The 26,804-nt window shown below is 43.4% G+C and overlaps 1 protein-coding gene across 1 annotated transcript in view; it reads right to left on the bottom strand.

The window, feature by feature from the left end:
- CLRN1 (clarin 1) overlaps window positions 1–25,392 on the bottom strand; it is a 33,638-nt gene extending 8,246 nt beyond the window's left edge. Inside the window, exons 1-2 of the mRNA XM_026497284.3 lie at window positions 25,140–25,392; window positions 4,437–4,616 (exon numbers count right to left, since the gene is read on the bottom strand). Coding sequence (XP_026353069.2) covers window positions 4,437–4,616; window positions 25,140–25,392 — 433 coding nt within the window. The remainder of the gene's footprint in view (window positions 1–4,436; window positions 4,617–25,139) is intronic.
- Between the last annotated feature and the right edge of the window lie 1,412 nt (window positions 25,393–26,804).

Raw genomic sequence — 26,804 nt, 5'->3', positions numbered from 1 at the left:
GAACTAGTTGCTGACCACCGCATCAAAGCCCCATTCCCCCTTTCCCTTCATTCTCTATTCTAACAGCACATTTATCACCCTTATTGGAATGATTGTCATCTTTAATTACTTATGTATGCTTTTGTTTGACTCTCCCACCAGACTATAGATTCCATGAAGGCAGGCCTGTGTGCCTGATTGATTGGTTGTGATATCTAGCACCAGTGCCTGTTATAATGGCGGCCACATAGTGGGTTCTCAGTCAGGGTTTGTTGAATAAGGGAGATGTATGCACCTCAATCAGTGGTTCTCAATGCTGGTCACACATTAACATTACCGAGGGAGCTTTAAAACACGCTTGTACCCAGACTCCACCCCCAGAGACTCCAATTTAGTTAGTGTAGCATGGGGCCTGGTGTCAACATTTTTAGAAAATTCTTTAAGGGATTCTAGTGCATGGTCCAGAAAGAGAATCACTGCCCAAAATGAATTAAGGGGGACCATTAAGGTATTACTAAAATCCTAACTTGGGGAAAGATTTCTCAAATCTAGTTTATAATTGACAAGATGAGAAAGAGCAAAGGGACTGAGTTGCATGTGTCTCGTGAACAATGACAGTGGACAGAAATGCAGCACGAAGAAGGCTGAGGAATGTGATGGACCAAACCGGAAGCCAGGAGAAGTGGAAGCAATATCTGGTCCAGGAGGGCAACAGGTTATCAGGCCATAGCATGAGCCAGCTGTGGTGAATAAAGCATTTGGTGGCCTAGTCTGCAGGTCTATTCCCTTTCCTGCTTTGTGTCCAGGGTCTGGCATGCACATTGGAACACAGAAGGGGATGCTCAGAGCACTGTTACTCCGGCTGTGTGGAAGGAAGACCCCTTCCCTTTCCTTCTCCCCCATCTTCATGCCTCAGGATGCCAAGCCTTGGGTCGCCATCCAGCAAGGGGGTAGACAGTAGGCCCGAATGATAGCAGCACAAGGAAAGGGGGAATCTTGGGGAACCCAGGGGTGAGTGAGAGAAGAGAAAGGAGATCCCAGGAGGAAGGAATTTTCCCTGTAGACGGTGAGGAAGGCCACCTGGGTAGAGAAACAGGGGAGGAGACTCAGTGGAAGAGAGCTCACATCCCCACCGTGGGCCAATAAGGGGGTCTCCAGTGGAGTATGACTCACACGGGAACAAAAGGACTTCCTAATACAGGCTCTCCCTTCTTTCTGTGTCTCTGTTGGCTCAGAGTTACAGTGTTTGTGATAAGGCTGTAAGTCCCCATCCTCCCACAATTAGGGTGTAGAGCTGGGATCTCCGTGAATATTACAACTTCAGATAAACATTTCCAAAACGCCAGGGGTTTCCAGTTACTGTATGTAGATTGAAGCAGAAGGTAGTCTGTGATTCAAGAGTGATCTGTTTACCCCAAAGGTCACCAACCATCAGTCCATTGGACCCTTAAACATGTTTTTTCTCATGCACAGTTTTTAAAAAGTTATTGAAATTTTTCGTATTTAACAAATAAGGATTTGGGGCTTAAAGAAGTAGATAAGGTGCAAATACTAGGCCTTTTTCTTCTGTAGGACAGATCTGGAGCTGGCTCCTTCTTTTCCTACTCCCCTTCCCTTCCTTCTCTCATCCACAAACCTTTATTGAGGACCTGCTTTTGCAGCAAGTTCAAAGATAAATAAGATATAATGTAAGCCCAGGGTCTGTGTGTCCCCGCATATATTTCTGCGCTCAGGTTTTCTTTGCATTAGACTTGGCCGAGGGCCGAGATAAGATCTGGGACTTGGATTAAATTCTGCATTCTCTGAGTCATCTTGCTTTTCAAATACTGTTAGTTCGGTCATCCGTTAGAACTGTCAAATAATTTGTCTTCCAAATGGGCTGCTCTTCTGAATTTCATTCAGAAGCTGGAGTGCGAGATGGTTGTGCCAGTTAATAAGCGGTTGTAGCTCGGCTTCGAACCAGTGCTTTTTTTGCTCTGCTTTGTGATGCTGGGTCAAGACTCCCCCGACTCTCTCTCTCTCTCTCTCTCTCTCTCTCTCTCTCTCTCTCGACTGGACTCATCGTCTGCCTCCTCAGCTGCTTCCCGTTCTGCTCTGTCAGTACTCAGCGCTGGGGAGGGGGCACTTCCCAAGCCCTTTCTACCCCTCCCCCCCACCACCGCTGGTGTCACACGACACTGTCATCTCCTCAAAGGTCTGACACCCAGCGCCCTGGCCTCTCTCAAGCACCTAGGTTCTGGTAACTCCAAATTCTTCCCTCGGTTCTTTCAGCCCTGGGAATGGCAGATGCTTTCTGAGATTACCATCTCCGAGTCACCTTAGGGTCTCCATTTCCTGTCACCAGTCCTCTAACACCTGTTCCATCAGTTCCTGACAGCCCTGGTCCTCAAACCTGAGCTTGCATCAGAATCACTGAAAGGCTTGTTGAACACATTGCTGCCCACCCCCCGCCCCACCCCAGTTTCTGAAGCAGTAGCAGGTTTGGGGCGGGGCCGGAGAATTTGCTTTTCTATCAAGTTCCCAGGTGCGGCAAATGCTGCTGGTCTGGGAACCCCACATTAAGAACCACTTTAGAACATTGTGTTCTCTTGGTCAAAATAGTGTGTATTCTGTTTTCTGGTTGGCCTCTGATTGATTTGATGGCCTTCACTAACATAGCACACCGCCCAGGTCTACCAGTTTGGTTTGGTATATTGGGGGAGAGGGGAGCTAATGCCAACATCCGCTTCTCACCTGGACCTGCCCATGACATTGAATCACTGTCTCAGTCTGTCTGCACCTTGTACCTGTGCTCTTGCTCCTCTGCCCTTATCTCGAAGCCCTCAGCCTTCCTTTACAGGTTTCATCCCGCCCCTCTCTGGCTTCTGTCCTGCCACCTCTGTGGGCCTGCTCTGCTAATCCCATCCCACTGGAATTCTGATTTCTCTAAACTGTACTAAGTGCCCAGGCGCACATCTCCTTCCGGGTTTGCTTTCTCAAGTCCGCAAACATGTGTCGAGTTGTTTACTGCGTGCAGAGCCTCATGCTGAATGCTCTTGCTGGAGATACACAGATGAGAAAGACTTAGACTCTGCCCTCCTAGGGTCTCCGTTTCCGCCCGATTGAACACTGTTATCTGCTGGTGAGAGACATGGGGGAAATAGTAGCAGAACCCCCACTGGAGAGAGAACTGCTTTGGGGAAGCAAATTATTTGATCAGCAAGAAGCGGATGAGGTAAGGCTCCAAGATGCGCGCTCAGTTCCGAGTGGGTAAAGAGTGTACCGCCCTGCGAGTGAGGGAGCCCGTTGACCCAAGGCTCTGTTTTCTAGAGAGGGGGCTCTGCAAGCTTGTGGCTGGCCTCGATTGTGCTAGGGGAAGGGAGCAGTGGCCAGACAGAGAAGGGCCTGGGGCCCAGGGGCAGCCAAAGGGTAACGTCAGAGGAGAAGGAAATGGACTCATCGAGATTTTCAATCTACTGTTTGTTGGTGTGAGTTGTGACCTCTCTTGTCTTCCCCGTGGAATCCTTAAGAGAACTGCAGGTGCTTCCTGGGAATCTGACAGAATACTAAGTCCTTTTGCAAGTCTGAAGTGGGGTGAAATCAGAGACCTCTGATAGAAGAAGGGCTACATGCAAGTTACGCGTACAGTTTTGATTTTCTCATGTTTCTCTTCTCCTGGTAAATGTATCCTAAGCGCCTTGCGGCACTATCTGGAGTTTCTATGCTCTTCCATCAGCCTTAGTTATTGAGTAGGACGTGTTTATTGATGGACTGATTTCTGAGTTTAGAGTTTATTCTTTCCCAGACACACCTATCATTACGCTACACAAAGTACCTATAAGCCTGAATATGACAACTTATGTGGGCAGAACACTGGTGTTTTACTTTTTTGGGATGATTTTTATTTATTTTCCTGATCGTGAATAAATACATGCACATTACTGAACATTTGGAAATACTAAAAAGTATAAGAAAAAGTAAAAATCACCCATAATTTCACTGCTCAGAGGTAACTACTATGAACAGAACAGATGAGCTCTCTCTCTCTCTCTCTGTGTATCTATAGGGAAGCTAGAAAGAATACATGTACAATATAAATATATATGCTGTCTATATATACTCCAATTCGGTTCATAAAATCTTATTATTATAAATCTTATATTTATAAAATGTTACACAGTTTTATTCACTTAATTTTTTGATCCAAGCATACATCCTTTTGATTACATCTTCAAAGATATAATTTAATGCCAGCGTTTATCCATATAGACCATCACAATGTAGATCCCAAATTCCCTCTTGTTGGATAATTACGTTTTTCCCCACTTTGGCAATCATACCTAACGCTACGATGGACATCCATGTCTATGAACTGTCACTTACATTCAGGTAGACCTGTCTTTTGACACCTCGGGAGGCACGTTTGTCTTTGTGTCAGATAGAAGTGCTTCGAAGTAGAAGTAGAATTTTGTACTCACCTGAAATGAAGCTCGAAAGATACAACCCCAGTGGACCATGCAGGGTTTCAAAGGGCTTGCCGAAAGCGTTGTACGTGAAGAGGGCTGTTCCCAGCATGGTTAGAATGACCAGGACTGTGCAGAAGAGGATGACGTTGATGTGGATACTCGCGGGGATCACTTGGAGCAAATCTGGGAAAACTAAAGAGGACACCAAGATTAGAAGACGTTGTGTTAGTGGTAGTCGGTGAATGTAATTTCAAAAATTAAATCCTTCTTTGTAACTTCAAAAATCACTAAAATCCTTCAGATGAATACATTCTCACTTACTAATTTACGGGGGATTTAGAGGAAGGTTTAAACACAGGATTATTTTATAGAACTCACCAGTAAAGACCAACAAAGAAGGGATTTGAGGGAATCGTTTCTGCCCTTGGTCATATGTAATCACTTAAATAAACAAGTGCTGGTGTTATAACCAAACCCTGTGCATGTTGATGACCAAACTTCTAATGACATTTCTCAGTAGTCTTTTTTTTTAAAAAAATCTGTCTTGAAAGGACATTTTCAGTTTGAGGATATTTGGAGGAGTCCAAACATCAGGAAGTATTTCTGTTTCCTTTGCTCCAAAAAAGAAAAAAAATGGTTTCTAGTCCACACCAAGATTAAAAAATGGGGTATTTTCAGTCAACTTCAATATTTTGATGTCGCACAAGCTGTGGGAAAAAATTTCTGGTGATACAAGAAATATTTTCCATTTAGAAAACATGCCAAATCTATTTCTAGATTTTGTGTTCAGGGCAAGTTTTTCTTGTTTGCAGAGGAAATGAAATACTTTATAAATGTAGGGTCTCTCATATCTGGTGAGGCATCAGTATGCTTAACATCAGCAAACCTGGCAAGACCAATCTGGGGAAGTTCAGTCCATTTCGTTTCCCAAACATTTATCAAATGTTTCTTAACTTATTTACTGAGCACCTGGTATGTGCCAGGCATTGTTCTAGGTGCTGGAAATAGAGCCATAAAACAAGATAGATAAGGTACCTGTTGTTTCGTGGAGATTATAACCTAATGGGAATAAACAGACAACCAATAAATTTCATAGCTAATCCCCAAAGATGGCCACCACCAATTCCTTCCCTCCTATTACACACATGGCACTTCTCTTTTAGAGGAATTTATTTCTCAATCCCCTTGAACCTGGGCTGGTTTGTGGCTGCTTTGGCCACCCGAATACGGCAGCAGAACTAGAGCGTGCCAATCCTAGGCTAGCCCCTAAGAAGATCAGCCGTTCCTACGACTTTTCTCTGGGAGGCTTGAGCTGCCATTCAGGAAGTCCAAGTTACTCTGCTGGAAAGAAAGGCCACCCAGAGGAGTACCAGGCATGGGAGGGAAGAGTATTGGGGTCCAGCCCAGAAAAGCCTCTGGGTGACTCCAACCCCAGCTGCTGCTTAACTGCAACCCAATCAGGACCTAGGCAGTTGAACTAATAAATTTTTGTTGTAAGTCCCCAAGGTTTGGGGGGCGACTATGCAATGGTAACAGTAAGACACTTTGACAGAGCACTGCTACTATGGAGAAACGAAACAGGGTAATGGAATTTTGAGTGAGTGAGCGGATGTGGGTGGTGAGCAGAGTTACACCTGAGCCGGTACCTGAATGCCGGGAAGGAGGTGGCTGTATAAATATCTGGGGAAGAGCAGTCCCAGGGAAAGGAACACAGCTGGGGCAGCAGCGAGCTGAGCCGGTGAGCCTGGTGAGTGAGAGGAGGTGGAAGTGGGATCCTGAGGCTGGGATCAGACTGTTGCACCCGCTGGGTCCTGGTCAACTGACCACAGTAAGGAGTTGGCTTTTATCTCTAAATTCACTGGGAAGCCACTGGGGAGTTTTAAGTAAGAGAGGGACATCATCTCCTTCATGTTGTGAAAAATCAGTCTGGCTGCTGATTAGCGTGAATAAGGGGGTGAGGGTAAGGAGGAGGGCAGGCGTGGAAGCAGGGAGCCCCAGAGGCAGGGAGTATTCACAGTGGCAAGAGACGGGGGCCTGACCTAAGGTGCAGCAGTAGAGATGGTGGGCGGTTATCAGGTTTGGAATCGATCTTGGAGATAGAAGATAGGACTTGTTGAAAGAAAGGAATCAAGGATAAGCAACCGAATAAATGGTAATGCTATTAACTGACATAGACAAGTAGAAGGTGTGGGTCTGGGGACCCCACTCCGTGGGGAGTGGGAAGTGAGGCAGGAGTTCTGTTTTAGATATTGGAAGTTTGAGTTATGTCTAAGATATGCAAGTAGAGGTGCCAAATAGGATTTATGTGTCTGGAGGTCCAGGGAGAAGGTGGAGGTATTTAGAGGTATTTAGGGACAAGGGTGAGGCAAGCAAGATACCTAAGGCATACAATTTAAAGGGACAATCACTCTCCAGGGTCAACCCCCTCTTGCACGTGCTCAAGAGTGAATGTCTCCTTAAATTTTATGACCTAAGGGCCTCCATGACCTCATCTTGGTATGTAAAGCCTGAGGAATGGCTATCACCTGTGGAGAAACTGTAGCTAGAGGAGAGAAGGAGCCTGTGGCTCCCCCACGTTGACTTGCACAGGAGAGAAGAGAAACCAGCCAAGGAGCCTACGAAAGAGAGCTTGTGAGTTAGGAACAAATCCATGGATGGGATAGCAAAGAAGCCAAGGGAAGAAAATGTTCCGAACAATGATGTGAATCTATAAGACCAGGTATGAAATGATCATTAAAATATGTTAGGTTAAAAAAAAAAAAACAACCGAAACCCAAACAAATAGAAATGTGCATTTGGGGAAAAACCAAAGGGGAATGTATATAATAACAAATATTTAAGTACTTACCTGATTTCATTCTCTCAACAACCCACCTACTACAGGAAAAACTAGGGCTCAGGGGTGAGGTAACATCCCAAGATTTGTACTTAGTAAGTGGTGAAGATCTGAACTCCTGTCCTTACTCTTAACCACCATGCTACAGTAGCCTCAGAAATGGGCATACTCATCCATACAGACACCATTTCTAGAAGCCTACACACAAGACTTGTAACAGTGCTTCTGGAGAAGGAGACTGAGGGATATTTCATTATGTATCTTTTGGAATTTTTTTTTTCTTTACCACCTTGGAAGTATTCTCTCTTCAATGAATACATAAATACCTTAAAAACAATAATAATAAATGGATAAATGAAGACCGAAAACTCCTGTGACTTCTAGATTAAAGGAGGCTTCAGGAGACTTATTACTAGATGCAACGTATGGATACTGTTTGTGATTTGAACAAATGCTTTATAAAAGTCGTTTCTGAGATAACCAGAGAAAATTGAACATGGACTGGGTATTAGATGATATTACATAACTGTTACTGGTTTAGTTCGTTATGTGAATGGTATTGTGGTTGTAATCTTATTTCTTTTTTGCGGATGTACTTTTAAAAGTCCTTCTCAATTAGAAATGATGTGGATGGGTAGATTGGTAGATAACATAAGGAAATTCCCCAGCTGCTTGGAGGAAAGGCAGAGTGGCAATATGGATGTTCAAGTTTGTGGGTGCTAAGCCTCTGCCCCCCCTGTGTTCTGGGGGCACAAAGTGAAGCAGGTAGTCTTATTCCTCCATGCCCTGCCCTCCTGAGTTTCCAACTGCTGAGACCATACCATCGATCCCACCTGCTATTCTTCGCTCCATCAGCTGTTGATTTGTTTGGTTTTTTTTTTAAAGATTTATTTATTTAGTTGACAGAAAGAGACAGCCAGCAAGAGAGGGAACACAAGCAAGGGGAGTGGGAGAGGAAGAAGCAGGCTCACCGGCTCACTTTATTTGCTTTCTATATATCTTTTTTGGTGAAGTGTATTGATATCTTTTGTGCATTTTTTATTGGATTGTTTCTTATTATTGAGTTCTGAGAATTCTTTATGCATGCTGGATATGAGCCCTTTATCAGATAAGTAATTCACAAATATTTTCTCCAAGTATGTGGCTTGTCCATTTTCTTATCAGTGCCTTTTGAAAAGCAGTTCTTCTTTTTATGAATTCTAGTTTATCAATTATTTTTCTTTTATGGATCGTATTATGGATGTCAAATCTAAGAAGTCTCTGCCTCATGCAAGGTCACAGATATTTTTGCCTATGTTTTTCTTCTAGACATTTTTTAGTTTTAGGTTCACATTTAAGTCCATGATCCACTTTGGGTTATTTTTTGTATATGGCCAAGGCTAATTTTTTGTTTTGCTTGTGGATATCCAATTGCTTTGGTGTTTAAAAAACTGAACATAGACTTGACATATGACCCAGCAACTCCATTTCTAGATATTTAAGAGAATTAAAAACATATGTCCACAAAAATCTGTATGCAAATGTTTGCAGTGGCTTTATTCGTATTTGCCAAAAATTGGAGACATCTTGAATATCCATCAGCTGGTGAATGGATAAACAAGCTTTGGTCTGTCCATAAGATAACATACTTCTCAGTAATAAAAAGGAACAGACCACTGGTACATACCATAACATGGATGGATCTGAAATGCATTATGCTAACAGAAATGAACTACGCCCAAAAGGTTGCATGTTGTAGGATTCCATACATATGGCATTCTGGAAAGGACAAAATAATAAGGACAGAAAAGAGATCAGTTTTTGCCCAAGGTTGGCAGTGAGGAAGGAGATTGACCACAAAAGGGGCATAGGGGAAATTTCGAGGGTGATGGAAGTGTTCTATATCTTGATTGTGGTGGTATTTACATGCCTTTATGTATTAGTCAAAATTTATAGAGCTGTACACCTAAAAAGGGTGAATTTTACGTGTGAATTATACCTCAGTAAACCTGACTAAAACCAAAAGAGTGGGAGGATAAGGTCTGGACTGAGGAGGCTCTTCCAGACGTGAGCAAGAGCTTCAGCCAAGGTGACCATTCGGCATGGAGGAGGACGAGCTCAGTAAGAGAGGGGAAACGGAGCACAGGGTCAAGAGCCAAGCACCAGGCTGTAGTCTACTGTGTGACCTGGAGCAGGTCCAAGGGTCCCTGTTTCTGTAAAATGAAGGTGTTCCTTGGGGCAGCCTCGGAAGGCACCAGGCTTTTGAAATCAGAGGAAATTCAGACTTCAGCTCCTTTTTTAAGTTGGTGAACTCCCTGAACCTTGATTTCCTTGCCTGAAAAGGAAATTCTACCTTTCTCTCAAATGTGTGAGGACTCTGTGACCTCAGCGTATGGACTACTTAGCACAGGGTAGGTGCTCAGTAGAAGTCTAGGGGGTGCCCCTTCCACGGCCAGCTCCACCACGTTCATGGCTGTCCCTTCTCGCCTCCTCAGAGACACTGCTGAGGAGTTCTCTCTCTGCCATGTCCATTTCCCTCTCTTCGGCTCAGTCCCATCAGCACACAAGTAACATGCTGTCATTTTCTCATCTTAAAAAAAAAAAAATATATATATATATATATACGTATACGTATATATATATGTGTATATATATATATGTATACGTATATATATACACATATATATATATGTATACGTATATATCGGGGAGCTGGGGTGGCTCAGTCAGTTAAGTATCCGACTGTTGGTTTCGGCTCAGGTCATGATCTCAGGGTGTGAGATCAAGCCCTCCATCCAGCTCCCCGCTCAGCACAGAGTCTGCTTGTCCCTCTCCCTCTGCTCCCCACCCCCCAAACATTAAATAAATAAATAAAATCTTAAAAAAAAAATCTCCCTTAAGGCCTCCAGCTATTACTCCTTTTATCTGTTTCCCTTAGAGCAAACCCCTACGGGGAGCTGGCTGTATTCCCAGCGTCTCCTCCCTCTCTCCACTTTCTCTCTTGAACACGCTTGCACTGATAACTACATTTCCCAAGGCACCAAAGAGCTTCAAGCTGCCAAACCCAACAGTCAATCTTTGTCCCCATCTTACCTGGTCTACATTTGCTACAATGACTCACTGCCTCCTCCTGGAAATGCTTCCCTCAGCTCCCCGACATGGCACTCTCCGGGTTCCGCTACCTCACTGGCTGCTATCTCCATCTGCTTTGTTGGTTCACCTCCTCTCTGGAGTTCTCTGTTCTTGTACCTCTTCTCTTCTCCCTCTTCACTCGCTTCCTTGGTGCTCTAGCCAGTAGCACGGCTTTTTACTAGAAACACTTACAAAGCAATATCTCCAGCCTGGATTTCCCCTTGAATCGCACACTTGTAAGTCCTCAACTTCCTACTGAACATCTTGACCGGGATATTAAATAGGCATCTCGTTGTGTCCCAAACCGCCCCCATAGTCTTCCCTTCCTCACATTTGCTTCCTTCAGCCTTCTTTGCCTCAGTTGCTCACAGCTCCATTCTTCCTTGGCATCATCCTTGATTCTTAGTCTTATATTTCATGTTACTCCATCAGGAAAACCTGTTGGCACTACCTTCAGAATCTGACCACTTCTCTCTGTCTCCACTGCTCTATCCCAGTCTAAGCCACCACCATCTCTCACTCGGATGATAGCAAGGGTTTCCACCCTTCCTTCTTACAATCTACTCTCAGCCCAGCAGCCAGAGGGATCTTTAATAAATGAACTGGTTTATGTCAATCCCCTGCTTAAACTCTTCCAGTGGCTTCTATGCTCACTCAGCTTATAAACCAACTCATTGCAATGGACCTACATGGTTGGACTCCTTGCCAGTCCTCTGATTTCATCTGCTACCCATTTCCTTGAGCAATGTGCTCTAGCCATTGGCCTCCTTATTGTAGTTCAATCATGCCTGGAGCATTTCTACCTCAGGGCCTTTGCACATACTGTTCCCTCCCCTGGATATTCCCCTGATATCCTCACAGGTTGCTCCCTCACCTCCATGGCTTGACTTAAATACCACTTTGTCGGGGGCGGGGGGGGGGGCTTCTTTAACCACCTTATTTAAAGTTGTCACCCCCTACACAGTCACCTCCCCTTCCGACTCTCCAACCCCTTTCCTTGCTTTTACTTTTCTCCTTAGCAATTATTGCAACCTGACCAAGTCTGTATTTTTACTTGTTTCTCTCATGACTCATTTGTTGGTCAGTTTTATTCACTGCTATATTACTAGCACCTAAGAATGCCTGGCACAGTGTAGATCAGTATTTCTCAACTTTTTTTTTTCATTATTGTTCCTCACCCCCAGGAGTCTTTTCAGACCTTTCTCCTAATCCCCCTTTCCCAATGAAATTTTAATACTATATTTATATTGTGTATTGATTTCTGTATTGTATTTATATCTGTGCTTTAGACAGATACACACTTCTTAAAGAATAAGGGGGTTCTTTCTCCCCCAAGAACCAATCCTCCCCTCTTAGGGGGATTATGGCAGCCATTGAGAATGCATGATGTAGCTGTGGGACACATAAATGTTGGATGGATACATTTTGCTTGGAGTAGGATGTGGGGATGGAGTCTGATGTGGTCAGCAGGTCTAGGCTCTCTTGGTAGAAGTTAGTGGTTTTTACTAGGGGAAGTAGTGCCACAAAGGCAAAAAGGGAAGAAAGAGGAGTGGACAGTCTACTTGGTGACCCCAGGACCAGAGGAGAAGAAGAGAGGGTGCTAGCATCTTTAAGTGTGATGGGAACTTTGGGTTAAGAATCTGAATTCCATAGAATCGAGCAGTCCCTGTTGACCTTGACGTAAGCTGCTGATGGTAGTAGAAACTGGATTGAGAGGGGGTTTTTGGAGAGAATCTGGGGCAATGGAAATAAAATAGTCACCAGAGGGATAATAGGAACCTTTTTTTTTTTTTTTTAAAGAAACTGAAAGACCTGGTTGGTAACCAGAATAGGATTTCAAATCTCTTTATTAAAAGAAAAATTTTAATCCAACATATTTGGGGGATTGTCAACCTGTTACATGGAAACTGATGGCTGTTTAATAATAGGGTTTAAAGTTTGGGATTTGTAAAAGAATTCATCTCAACCCTGAACATGACAAAGCTTATTTTTGTTAGCAGGGCAGGAGGATTAGGAGAAGATGGACTTGTTCCTCACTGTATTTCTGTTCAAATGTCCAACTGTTCATAAAGGAATTCTTAAAAATAAATGAACAACGTTATAACAATGAAATGGAAATTAAGATAAAAATTTCACCCACAATCCTACCAATATAAAAAGCAAGATTTTCCTTTATTTCTTTCAAATCTTTGCCATCTTAATATTTATTTTCTATATTATAATAATGCAGCTTTGACATTATATTTTGTACTTCTCATTTAGAATATAAACATTTTCCATGTCCTACATGTTGCCTTCATAACTCATGTAGATAACAGTATGGATTTTTTATCAAACTGATGCACGGCTGTCTGTCCGGTTATCTTCCACTGTTTCAGTATTCTGGCTAATGCTGTAATGGACATCTTCAAGCACATTCCTTCTTTCTTATTATGGGGGTGGATGATGAGCAGGACTAACTTCTCTGGATGCGTGTCCAGGAAAGCAGTTACTTAGATCAGTGTGCTTTCTGAAAGAGCGCTGTACATGTATTGATACAATGTAACCTAAAGAAGGCGAGTTGTATTTTGTAACATACATATTAAACTATTGGTTCAAAGCTCAATTTCTCTTCCCTGCAGTCTGCAAGCAGAGATTTCTGACAAGATATCTAATCAGAAACAGAAAACTAGAAGAAACTAGTCATTGAGGTCACTCTCCTAATAGAATAGAAGGCACCTGTCACAGGAGGTGGGGGGGGGCAGGAAATTCACATTGCATAACTAGCCCAGTGTACAGAGAAAGCCCGTCATACCCTCATTACTAAAGTTTGCTATTACAAAACCGAGCTGAGTAAGACATGAGCAAATGGCTTGGAGTGAGAATGAAGTCCCAGGGAGCTCTCCATAGGAAATTTACCCTGTCTCAATCATTTGGTGGGGGGTTCTATTCTTTGGGGCTGTGTCCCTTGCCTCTGTGCCCCCATTCCAACTTGGGCGTCTGATCTGTGGTCTACTGCAACCCCCAGCCATTCTGCAAAGTCTTCTCCAGTCTTTCCCTCTTCTGCCCCTTATCAGATACTCTCGTCCTCCCCCATTCTTAAGCACCTATCACACCCCTGCCTGCATTTCCCTCAATTTGTGTGCCTGGTTTACAGAAAGCCTGAAAACACCCAGTGAATGGAACTCTTCGATTTCAAAGAGCGAACAGAGGCCATCAAGGGAATTCCCTCACCTTGCACTTCCCGTTGCCATGCTTGCTTTGGTTTGTGTCCAACCTTCCCTCTATTCTTAGTGAAATTTTTTCCTTCCTGTCCATGGTCTGGCCTTCTTCCCTGTGCTGTCAGACTCATCCTTTTCTACCTCACAGGGTCCCTTCTCAATCCATTACCTCCCTCTTTGGTCTGTCTTCAGCATTTTCCTCCCTACTGCTTTATCCCCTCAGTATAGAATCACACTCCAGACCCTCCCATTGTGAACGCACACGCGGATGCACACGGATGCACGAGCGCACCCACACCCACACACAGGCATGCACGCATATATGCCTGGCCATGGGGCTCCTCTAGGGGCCTGCCATAGCCTTGTTCTGAGTCCTGGCCTTCCAGTCCCTCCTCTGCTCCTACAAGGACCTCTCTTCCCCAGCACTCTATCAGGACTGCTTTAGAAAAGGTCCCCTGTGACCTCGTGGTGTTAAAATTCAAGGGACTATTTTCACTTTCTCTTATTTGACACCTCTGTGGTGTTTGGGACTGCTGACCATTACTTCCTTTTGAAAGTTTCTCCTCCCTTGGTTTCCTCTCTGCTGGTTGCCCTGCAGCTCACTGACCCTCCCTGCTCAGCCTGCTTTGCTGGTCCCTCCTCCTCAACACATAAGTATTGGTGTTTTCTAGAACCCACTCTGGTTCACCTTCTCATCTGATCGCCCTTCCTGGGAAACCTCTCCTTCCATTGTAGCTCCCACTACCACCTCTAATGTGCTGACTCCCTCTTCTCTACCTCTACTCCAAGCCGCTCCCATGACCTCCAAATCCGCATGACTGATAGACATCACTTGTTGCTGGCCTATAAGTAGACCTCACTAAACATGACCAAAAAGAATTTCATCTTCCCTCTAAACTTTCTCCTTCTGTATTTATCCCAGTGAATTGCTGCAGCTCTCTGTCCTGGAGAAACCTGGGGTTCACCTCACGTCACTAAGTTCTGTTGATTTTTTTGCACCTGATTATTTTAGAAATATTTCCCCTCCTTTGCAGCCCTCTGGCAATGCTCTGGTTTGGGCCACCAAACACTGGATGGAGGAGCCTCTTGACTGGCCTCTTCACCTCTCTTTTGGTCTTCTTCCAGTCCATCTTCTGCCTTGTCACATACCCGCTTACCACTCTCAGGTGGTTCCCCATGGCCTACAAGATCAAGTTCATTGTCTCAGGACAGCAAAGTCTCTCCTGTTCTGGTCCCTGTCTTCTTCCCTAGCCTCACCGTTCTGCTCCCTCCTCTAACATCCTCTGTACTCTGGCCATAATCGGCTCTTCATAACTTTGCTCATGCTGTTCCTTTGCTCAGAATGGCTTCTTCAATGTCATCCAGTGAAATCGAATTCTGATTCTTAAGAACTTTCTTCCGATTCCCCTGTACCTTGCCCTGAGAAAGAACAATTCTCCTTGTTGGAGCTTTCTGGATAAAATAATAATTGTGATAGTGATTCGTGTTCTTCAACCATCTACAATTCTGGTTCTTCCCCCTTCTGGGCTCGTGATAAGATTGCACGTCCTGGCCCCTTTGAAGTTAGATGCGGCCGCGCAGCTGCCTTTCCCAGTGACGAATAAGTGAAAGTGGCACGTGTCCTCTCCGGGTCAGAGGATTTAGCTGCCAAAGTGAGAGCCTCCACAATTCTTGCCCTCTGTTCTAACAACTGGCGACCTTCCAGATGGTGGCTGCATCCTGGAATGAACCTCCAGCTGATCTGACCTACTGTGAGCAAGAGATCCGTCTTCGCTGATTGACCTGTGAGGTTTGAATTTACTTTCATTACCACGTAGCACAGTCTGTCTTGACTGATGTGCCTGTGTGGCTTTTACAAGTTGTCAATTAGTTAAAAACACTTTTGCCAGATGCCTCATTGTTTGTGAATAAGCACTCTCTCTCATTCCTTTCGTATCTACATATCTGCAGAGTCTAGAATGCTTAGGCACATAATAGGCCCCAGCGATTCTCCCCCCTGGGGGTGTGAGGGCACATACACTCTAACTTACAAAGAATTTGTGTCTTACATGTAAAGTCATGCTGTTTTCAATAGATCATTGGAGAGTAATAAGAATAAGATAAAAAACCATTTGTTTTTACAAACTGCTAAGTATGTTCCTTTATTACTTGCCATTAATCCATGTTTTATTTGATATCTCTAAATGTATGACTTTCATTTCAGTTGCCTTTCAATTTATTTCTATCTGCTGGGTTCCTCTGTTATATTTTATCCTGAAACTTTGTTCTCCTTTTTAGCCATTACTGATTCCAGTCTAACAGTCCTATCTTTTATCCTACAGTTCTTAAGCAGGAATTTAGTAAATCCAATCTAAACCTGTATTGAGGCATCGGCCAAGAGTATTAGGTCGTGAGAATATCATGCAACACCAAAACAAGAAGGACGGAGGAGCTGGTGGGAAGAGAGACTAATAGCCAGGCCTTAACTGAAAGGCAGCATGGCAGGTTGAAAAAAGCATAGCTTTTGCAATTAGGGAAGTTTGGGATTAATCTGGTTTTGCCATTTACTGCTCATGTGGGCCTCTGTATACCTCAACTCTCTTATGTGTAAATGTGAGAATGTGAGTAGTGACAGAAGTAAGTCGCTGAACTTTCAAGAGACACAAGCGAAATCATTTCTGTGGATGCTCTATGTAAATTGTAAGTAATTGCTTAAATATTATTTTAACATGATGAGAATGGCAGGGGAGTTGTATTTCCACCAAGAGGAGTGGGAGATAGAAGAACCCAGTGCATAAGAGTGTCTGCATTTTCAAATCTCATGATCAGTCATTGAGGGTGGGAGGGAGCTGTTTGGCTCACAGGAGGTCAGATCACTGATCTGTACATTGAGACCAAAGATCCCCCATAGGAGTCCCTAGATACATGGAATTCAGGCAAACTGTCTCTCTTGTAGCTCAAGTTTTTGCTTTATTCCCACCCTGACCAGGTGGGTGACCATTCCTGTAAATAATCTAGGAACTTTAGATTTATAGCTAATTACTTATTTGGTACCTGTCACACACTTTCCTCAGCATTTGATATATTGTTCTCATTCTCATTTCTATTTCCCTTGTGCGATTTCTTGGACATTCTCTATATAATGCTTATCTGAAATGATTTTTAGGCTGATGGCACACTGCTAAAGAGGACCCCTGATAGTCTCTTTGGAAGGAGCAGAACCCTTCCACAGGAGACAGGCAGGTGAAGGTCAAAATGTTTTATTTCTGATAAAATGCTAGAGTACGTGGCTTAGATCTTCCACCAAGTTCTGTTGGATTAGGCAGCCTCACCCACCTGGTCACAGGTGGGGCTGGAGAGCTGACAGTCTCCCAGTCCGGGGCAGAGCTGGCTCCCTTATCCTGACCAGGTAGAGAGCAGGCTCTTATACCCGGTGGGCAGACTTGGAAAGAGGGGAAGTCTCTAGGGCTGACAGCCAAGTATGCTGTTTCTTACTCAAATTCCTCGATCCGGTCTCTCATTCCTTCTGAGGCCAGGAGGGTGTAGGGAAAGTGTGAGACCCTTCATGGAAAGATGCAGATAAAGGAGTAAAAGCTAAAGATCCCCAAACCTCCCACCGCTGCTCCTCCCTGCCCTCCTTCTGGTTGTCTGCCCTTCCCTAACGTGGGGGCCTCCGGACTCCTCACCTGCTCCCACCTGTCTTGGCCACCATCCACCTCAGTAGTTCTCGGCCTTGGACACACCTTAGAATCTTCCGGGGAGCTTGTACACCATTCCAGTCCTCAGGCCCCACCTCCAGAGATCCTGGTTCGACTGGCCTGGGATGGAGGCTTGGCATCCGTAGTTTTAAAGACTTTCCAGGTGATTGATTCTAAAGTGCAGCCAGGGTGACGGACCACTGCCCTAATGGTGTAGGTTTCATGAGCCCTTTCCGCCTTCATCTGGCCAGATGTAAGATGCAGGTAACAGCATCTGCGAAGCTCTCCGAATGAAGGCGGCCTCTCATACTGATGTCAGCCCTGGTGCAGCAACTTCTTCCTAGATTAAAGCCATTGGGTAGCTTCCGAGGTCCTGTTTTCCTTCTCAACTTGTCCTTGTCCACATAAAAGGTGTGTAAAAAGAGAAGTTGTGTTTGGCCCCTTGGTGCTCAGCTATTCATTTTTCTTGAAAGGGAAAAAGAGGGAAGATTTCTTTTTTCTTACAGAAACGCTCTTGATCTGACTTTGCCCTCAGCCCGTCCGCAGCCAGTCATTATGAAAATCCAGTGACAGCCATTCCCTCACATAAGCTCAGTGCATTCGCCTCCCTTACTAGTCCCCATCCTCCCCCACCCAGGTTTTGAGCCAGGCTTCCTTCTGATGGCTGCATGGTCGGGGAGAGTGAAACCCATGACCCCAGCAGTTCAGAGGAGGAGACCTGACGGTAAGATGGAACCGTTTAAAATGCCATTTTCCAATACCTTGCCTGAATTTCTCTCAGCTGAAGTGTATCTACCTGACTCAACCCAATTCAGAGGCAGCCCCACCAGTGAGTCTTAATCACCCATGGTGGCTGAGGGACGACAGCTGCTTTGGCGCATATGTGTCTCTGATAACAGAACACATTTAACTGCTCCAAATCCACAGGGTATGATTATGTTGGGGTAATAACTCCCGAGAATGGCTTTGCTACAGTTATAACATGCTGAGAGGGAGCGAAATACGAATCCTGCATACATTACTCTGCCAGGTACAGTTTGCTATTAGTCAGCTCTATCATACCTGTAATAAAAGGGGATCTTCTCCCAACCAGTCTGGGTGTTTAGGTGCATGACTGGATTGAAAGGCTAATTTGTCATTGTTTAATTATAGACGTTTTGTTTTGTTTTGTTTTAAAAGTCTTGATGAAACCTCTGATCTAGATCAGAGATAAAAATGAGCTTTATCTTTCATTTTTTTTAAATGAGATTTTAATTTACGCTCTAATTCTAACCCATTGGCTCCTCATAAAACACCAGACTTTGACGTGAAGCAAATGCTGTGTACTTGCTTTTCTTTTTGTCCTTGCCTGTTTTGAAACCGTTCATGACACCACAGGAAAGAGGCTGCCATTTTTTGGTCATTGGTGCGGCGGAATAATGGTTGCAGTGCAAGTCGCTAACTTTGAAGATCGTACCATGGAGATTTTCATTGGCAGTGAGCTCCCATCAGCTAGCCACATGTGCAAGCAGGTATCTCCTCTTTCAACATAAATTATCAACATCAAGGTTATATGATGACATAACCCAAAGGTTAGCCATAAGCATGTGACCTGCTCAACCTAGATTTTTTTTTTCAGCCTAGATTATTAAACAGCCTTGACTTGACAATTTTACCTCCCAAAGGTCAAAGATTAGGGCTTAGACATGAGGGCCACCAAAATATGAGATAAAGAGGCAGTGAATGAATGTAAGTCGTAAGGCCGAGTGCCTATCACATGGATAGACAAGACCCAGCTGCTGTGAAGCACTGACATCGTTTAACTGGCTGGTGAAACTGAAGTGTACTCTTATATTTTCTTCATTTCTTTGTGTCCTTGTTGCATATGGTGAGGAGACAGAGGTGGCAAATATCCTACGCTTCTGAATTTCAGTCTCCGGTCGGCTGCTTACTCGATCTGTGACTTTGGGAAATTTGTGACCTCTCTGAGTTTATGGTTTCCATTTTGGTTCAAGAGGAATGGCAGCACAACACCTCCCGTGTAAGGGCTGGAGATGATCTCTGCACCATGCCTGGCACCTCTGAGGCACCCAGGAAATGGGCAGCTGAAGTATATTTTCTTTGGAGGTGTCTGAACATCCTTGGGGAAGATAAGTTACCCTCAGAGATTAGAAGAGAAAGCACAGCAGTGAATTGTGAGAATGATTTGGAGTCCTCCTCCAACAGCTGAAGTTCACATACACCAGGGTTAAGTTCCAGAAGCCTCAAGCTTCATGCCTTAGGTGAGACCAGGTCAGTGACTTTACTGGCTGCTAGGGTGGAGAGTGATTTCAAAGCAAGGAAGGTGTGCGTGTGCACGTGCATGTGTGTGTGAGCACACACATGTGCAAAGCTATAATCGTCGAGAGAGGCTGCTTCTCTGAGGGATTCTTCCTGGTAAGGGTACTGGAAGTAGTTGTTAGGGAGGAAGGAGAAATGTCTTTTCCTGGTTGAGGCAAGGAGAACCAGAAGTTCCTTTCCTCAATGGCTTTTTCCCAATATTTCTCAAGAATTTGAGGACGATGTCTGCTCAGTTCCTCCTTTGGGTAAAGAAAACATACTGCTGATTCCTAATTTCTTGCCATTACCAGTTTGTGAAATCAAATGCAGGAAACAGGCGTCTTTCCAGTGAGGATGGAAGAGAAGTTTCCAGGAAAAATTGGAGGAAGTAGGAGGTCAGCCTCTCACTGTATTTTGACCTTCCTTTTGGCTCTCTCGGTAATGCCGTTAGACCATGTGGGTGTTTCCGGCTGCTCCTGCTCTCTGCAACCTGCTCACCCACCTCCCCAGAATCCTAAAACATTCCATTCTTCATTGTCTCCTCCTTTAACCTGTGGTTTCCCACACAAACAGTAAAAGGTTTTGACAGGAAGGAAGAGAAGCATTCACTTTGATAACAAAATTCATTTGGGTCCTAATAAACCGTAGATATTTCAGAATACTTTAAAAATCATGAGCTTTGAGGACCAAAGAGTAAAGGCGCACGAAACTCACTTCTGACGATAGTGGCTGGAAACTGTCAGTGGAGGCTTCAAGCGGCAGAGTAGAAGGGTCAAGCAATTTTAAAGCTGGAAGGACCTTGTCTAGGACAGCCAGCCCCTCATTATTTAGATCAAAAAGCGTCTGAACTAGAAAAGATGTTAGAAATCACCCAGTTTCATCTCCCATTTTACAGATGCAAGAACTGAAAACCAATGAAATGTGATTTGCTCCAAATCTAATCCCCAGTGACACAGACCTGCCTCAAACCCAGGTGACTTAATCTCAAGCATGTCTGGTTACCAAACATTTAGCAAGCCCCTCTTTGTGACCTGTACCACTCTAGGTCCTGCCTGAGGGAGTTCGGGGATGGAGAATACCCAGCCCCTACCCTCCGAGGGCTCAGGATCTCAAATACTTATAATCCAAGATGATTTGAAATGATAGAGTGAACATCAAGGTTTGGGAAGGACAAAGCAGGAAACAATTATTTAGTCAAGAGAAGCTGAAGATTTTCCCTTCACACTGGTGCTTCTCAACCATTACTATCTTCTATCCCACGCTTTTTTCCCCCCCAATGGGTGGAAAACAAAAATCTCTATTTACTGGACTGTTCGAATAGGTGAGTGAGACCAGACAAGAGGGTCCTGAGCTAAAAGGCAGGAGGGCCCACACAAGCAGGGTGAAATGGCACGACTGTCTTCCCCCTTTCCTCCCTCCAGGGAGTGTTCCCTGGTGAACCCCTTAGGTTTCCCTCCCACCAGACAGTCCATTAAGGAAGGGAGGAGGGACAGGCAGTGTTCTCGGAGGGGTACGTAATCACCTTTGCAGCTCTGCCACGGGCCGGCGGGGTGATAGGAGAGAAGCAGGGTGTGCAGGGTGGTGAATAGTAGAGCACCTGGGGCAGGTGGGGGAGTCCTGCTTGCAGGAGACCGTGGAGGGACTGTGCCCACTCTCAGTAATGGCGGCTGAGACCAAGTCCCAACTGCTGTACCCCAAAATACGTTTGAGAAGCCACCTGCTTGCTGACACAAGTAGTCTCAGCATCGCCTCTGTAATCTGGGTCATGTACCTCATCTGGTAGAGAAAGTCTGCTTTTTAAAAATATGAAGTAGGCTAAATCTCTGTTAAGCTTTTTAACAAATTTTCAATCATAAGGTCTCAATTAAAATGCTTTAAAAATATGACTGAAGTTGCAAGCTGTGATACATGATTGGTTAGATATTATTTTTCACATTTCAAAAAAAACCCCGCCATATGTTTTTACCAGCTCATTGAACTATCTTGGCAATAAATAGATCAGCATATCTAGGAATGATTGATACCATATGATTCTTGGGTATCATATTTGATGATGTTCTGCAGTGTTTCAAACCACCAACACGGAAACCCACCCACACATACTAAGCTCAAAACTGGCAGTTTTTCTCTTGATGGCTACGGTTAGAGTTTAAACAGCATCATTAAAATTTTACAGGTGACATATCAGGAAAAATTAAGCCCACCAGTTGTTTTTCCTTGAAAGGAAAACAGTCCTTCATTATAATGAATGAAATTGTGCGCTAGGTATGAATGCTAGTGACCTCTCGAAAATTAAGCACTGACCCATAAATGGATGAGAATCAGCCAGAGTAAACAAGGCAGAAGTTTTCCCAGCATAACCATGCATGCTGGCAGGCAAGATTCTTGTTATAATTAAAAGAGATAGAGTGGTCAACAGGGAACATTTAATAGGAACAAACATGACAATGCTGCTTAATATTTTTCTGGTCCATTCTTTATCCTCATGTTATACTATGTGTCTGGGTTTTAAAAGCGACACATGTATTGCCCATAAAAATAACACATGAACTTGTACAGCAGAACCAAGCAAAAAATCATTTAGAATATGGATAGGGACACTGTCAATGCCCAATTTACTCAGAGTAAATCTCTAGCTAAATCGGCACTGTCCCATTGTGATAGCTGTTAGCCACACTGAAATGGCGAGTGAGCGTTTGAAACGTGGCTAGTTTGGGTTGAGACGGGCTGTAAGTGTGAAATACACACTGGATTTCAAAGATTAAGCACTGGGAGGGAAAAAGTAAAATATCTCCTATCTTATATTGACTACATGTTAAAATGACAGTATTCAGGATATCTTGGGTTAAAGAAAAGTCTCCTTAAAGTTCACTTCACTTGGTTCCTTTACTCTTTTTTTCTAATATGGCTCCTAGAACATTTAAAGTTTCATATGTGGCTTGCATTTATAGCCCACATTGTGTTTCTGTTGACCAACACTGATCTAAATGAAAAGTCTGGCAAGCAAAGAAGCATTTAGCAATCCCATAGAACTGAAATGTAAACTCATATTAACTGATGGTAACGCGACAACGTGAAGAAAACTGGTCAAGAACTGACAGATACTGTGATAAGTTGCCGTTTCCATTCCTCCTACGGTGGAAAGTTTCTTAAAATCCAAATGTTTGCTTAATAACTTTCTAAAGGGAAATGAGAAAGGAAGTTCTGGGAAAGGAGTTGTACCCTAAACATAAGTTGGGCTCTGGAAGAAACGGAAAATCATCTACCTTGAGCTCTTTGGGGGCTCTGGATTTTGCTCAAAGTTTGCCATTATTGAGAAGACAGGGTTAATTAAGCCTCTCATTCTCTTACATTAATGGGGCTATACTCTTCTCTTAGGAAGAATATCAGAGGGCTCTCTTCCTTCAAGAATATGCTGTCAGAACATCACTGGCAGGGTGATGGCATTTCAAATGGGAAGATATGGACCATGAAGCTGTCTTGCAACAGGAATGTAAACTTAGAGGGTACGGTGTGTTCTAAAGGCACGTTGGTTAGGAAGCTTTTATCACCAAAAGAACTGTTTATTTAAACGAGCACTATGCTTTTTAGGGAATTCACTGGATGAATTCAGTTTCCCCAACTTTCTCTCATGTTCCATTGAAAGAGATACTTACATGCTTAGGCAGAAAAAGCGATACCGTAAGTCTACTTTGCTGGGTCTCATGGAAATTAATGAGGTTTTAACAGCTCTAGCATCTAGAGAGGTTCAATAGAGAGGTCACCCCAGAACAAACAAACATCAGATTTTCTTCACAAGGCTGGGGGGAAACGTTCAGAATATCATGGGGACAAATGCAGTTCTGTGACAGGTGAAAGTATGGTTTAAACCCCACGGACTCTGAGTCCTCACAAAAGCAAAGGGTGGGGCAGATGATTAGAACAACCACAGAAGGGGCCAGCAGAGAACTTAACCATAAAAAAAACTATGCATTGAACCACCGAGGAATGTAGCTGTGTGAGGATTCAATAAGACAAAATATGCTTAGCGTCTAGTAAGTGTTCAGAGAACATATTGTTTTGAAACCTGTCCTGTGGTATGAGTAAAGTTTATCTCTATTTCACTTTACAAAATGCAAAGGCTCCAGAAAGTTCACTGTATGTTCCCGGCTTTTGTCTAAATTCGTTTGTGGGAAGCTTTACTCACGCTTTAGCTGCCACTGACTCATGGTTAAATCATTTCACTCATCTTTTTTCCTTTTTTATTTTTTAATACAGTTGCAAATCATGTGATATGCTGCTTTGTTCTCTCTCCCCCCTGAGGAAAGCTAAGCGACTCTAACAGCCCCATTACCTTAATGAACTAAAGCCATTCAGTGAAAAGAGTTGGTATTCACTTCATCAAATCTAGTGATGATAATTTTTTGAAAAGCTAAAGACTAATTCTTGGGGATTTTTTGGAGCCCTGTGACAATTCATATCACCTAATAACCTATGTGAGTGAAGGTTGGTGTCCAATGACTGCTAAGAAGATATAAGGAATGTTGCAGAAACATAAATAGGCCAGCACTGAAATTTAATTAGACACTGCATAGGTTAATAATAAATTCAATTAATTTAACTTTCCACCTATGCTAGAGAAAAAAAAATACCCAGGCAAAATAATAATTCATTTTAAATGCCTCAATTGGTAACCTCCTTTCCTGAAGAGTGATTTATGCAGTAATTTACTGGCTGTTTCTTCATAAGATTGTTCCAAACCAGCCCTTTTGAAATAATAATAATTTCTGAATGTGTGTTGTGAGAGATATAACAAATGGCTTCTTATTAATTTTCATTTAATGAGTTGCCTATTCACATGGTAATTTTTTAAAAATTCTCTTCTTAAGATAAACAGGTTATAAATACTGTGGGTAACACTTCCATTTCACAAAAACTGAACAGGAAAATCTGTCTCATATTCTCTACATGATTTGAAGGTCAATCAGTTGCAAATTTTCTATACTAAATAGGCATCTATTTCTCGCCCAGTTAGCATCGCAGATCATTTAAAATTTCTATAGTCAAGTGATTCAAATTGGTTAAAAAAGAAAAAAAAAAGAATATTAGCAGCAGGAAAGGTCCTAGAGGGATAATACGGGGGTAGACAGGGTACAGGTCATGAGCAAGGTGGAAAAGCAGCTAGAGTTGGTTAAGGAGCCCATGACACTGATCCTTTTTTTTTTTTTTTTTTTTTTTTTAAAGAACAAAATGAAGATCCTCTCTTACAGCTTTCTATTTCTCCAGGTCGCCCCTCCCCTTTTAAAAAGATACCAAAATTTCTAGCATAAATATTAGTATTTAAGAATTTAATTGCTTATCCGTTCAAAGCTTAATTCCATAGTAGCTCATTAACTATATGTTGTCATAATAAAAGCAGAATGAAATAATTAATAAAAACAAAATAATAAAAACTAGGAAGAGGAAATTGCTCGGAAGAGACCGACGTATTTCAAAAGGTTCACATTTGTTTTAAAAGTCCCGTAATAGTTCAAGGCTCTTAAAAATAATCCCTTCCAACAGTTGCAAGTGTATGCCTAAAGTATTAAATAATTCAAATGCAATTGTTACTTACGTGAGAACCGAAAGGGCCTCGCTCCCAGCCCGCACTGCCTCACGCCCTCTCCATGGAAAAGCCCGTACTGCATTTCGCCCATGAACTTGTCCAGCTCCTGCCCAGAGGCATTGACGAGCAAAGCTCCCGTTTTGCAGAGGAAGGTGGCTTTGATCCACAATGGTGTCCCCAGGGCTGTTACAACTCCAAGGGCGCACACGAAGCTTAACACCCCAGCCATGCAAAAAATGACTTTCTTTTGTTGGTTTGGCATGATGAGGAATGGCTTTGTGAGGGGGAGGTTCAAAAACGAGACCTTTGCGACTGACGAGAAGTGACTGCCCCTTTGGCTGCATTTATTATAGTGGCTGAACGGACAGTTCCCAGCCAGATAGGCACCTTCACCCTTGACGGTGGTTCCTGTCAGTAGAATGCCAGGATGGAACCTTCTTCATCACACCTACCTGACTTTTCTCCCTTTCTGCTGCTGTTCCTCTCAAATTTGAAATCTTTGGACTAAGAATCTGTAAAATGAAACTCTTTCATACTGCCTTCGAGTATCTCCTCTTGTGTCCCTTGGTAACAAAGGTCTAAGATAACAGATGGAGTCCTCTGTGTAACTTGATAAATGCCTCCCCTTTCCCCCAGCCTTTTGTCTGATTGGGTGAGTTGAAACTTTCAGAAACAGGCTTGGCTCCTATGGTAAATATTCAGCAACTTGAGAAGCTCATTGATTGTTGTGTTTTTGTTTTGGGTGGGGGTTGAAGAGGAGTTTGGACAGAAGAAGAACATATGTATATTTATTGGTAATTAATTGATTTTGAAAAATGTTAATCGGGGCACCTGGGTGGCTCAGTCAGTTAAGCATCTGCCTTTGGCTCAAGTCATGATACCAGGGTCCCATATTGGGCTCCCTGCTCGCCGGGAAGTCTGCTTCTCTCTCTACTGCTAACCCCTGCTTGTGCTCTCTCTCTTTCTCTCATGCTCTCTGTCTTTCACGCACTCTCTTTCTCGGTCAAATTAATTAATTAATTAAAATCTTTAAAAAAATATTAATCGTAACAGCATAAAATATTGAACTGAGTTGGGTGCCCTAGACCAACCATCAGGGCTTGTCATCCTAACTTCTTTTTTCCCAGATCCATGATTTAGAATCAGTGTGTCAATTGAGAAGTGGATTCCAGTTTTTACTGGCACACAGGTGCAAATATCGAGATTTCTAAAAGCTTTCCGTCAAAATGCTTGGCTGCTTCAGGACTATAGCAAGGAAATGAGGTTTGGGTCTGAGAAGTATCAGAATCTATAAAGAAGACAAGAGCATTGTCGTGGAAAGAAGAGATTGTGCTCAGATAGCCAGCTCTATGAACTCACCACAGAAAAGCAAGGGTGCAGCAGAAGTCGTCAGTTAGGGAAACAAGAGACAAAGTCATGAGCAAGATTAAATAGCAAAATGAGTCCAGTTACATTGTCAAGATCTGAAAAACTAAAGTTCAGAATTTGGTAACAGCTTTTTTTTTAAGTTTTTTTTTTTTTTTTAATTTATTTGACAGAGAGAGAGAGAGAGAGAACAGGCAGGGGGAATGGCAGGCAGAGGGAGAAGGAGAAGCAGGCTCCTGCTGAGCAAGGAGCCCAATGTGGGGCTTGATCCCAGGACCCTGAGATCATGACCTGAGCCAAAGGCAGCCG

This window comes from Ursus arctos, unplaced genomic scaffold, assembly GCF_023065955.2.
Source record: "Ursus arctos isolate Adak ecotype North America unplaced genomic scaffold, UrsArc2.0 scaffold_20, whole genome shotgun sequence".
In the NCBI taxonomy this organism is placed as follows: Eukaryota; Metazoa; Chordata; class Mammalia; order Carnivora; family Ursidae; genus Ursus; species Ursus arctos.
Note: the sequence above shows the minus strand (reverse complement) of the source record. Positions and strands in the feature narration are given on the sequence as shown.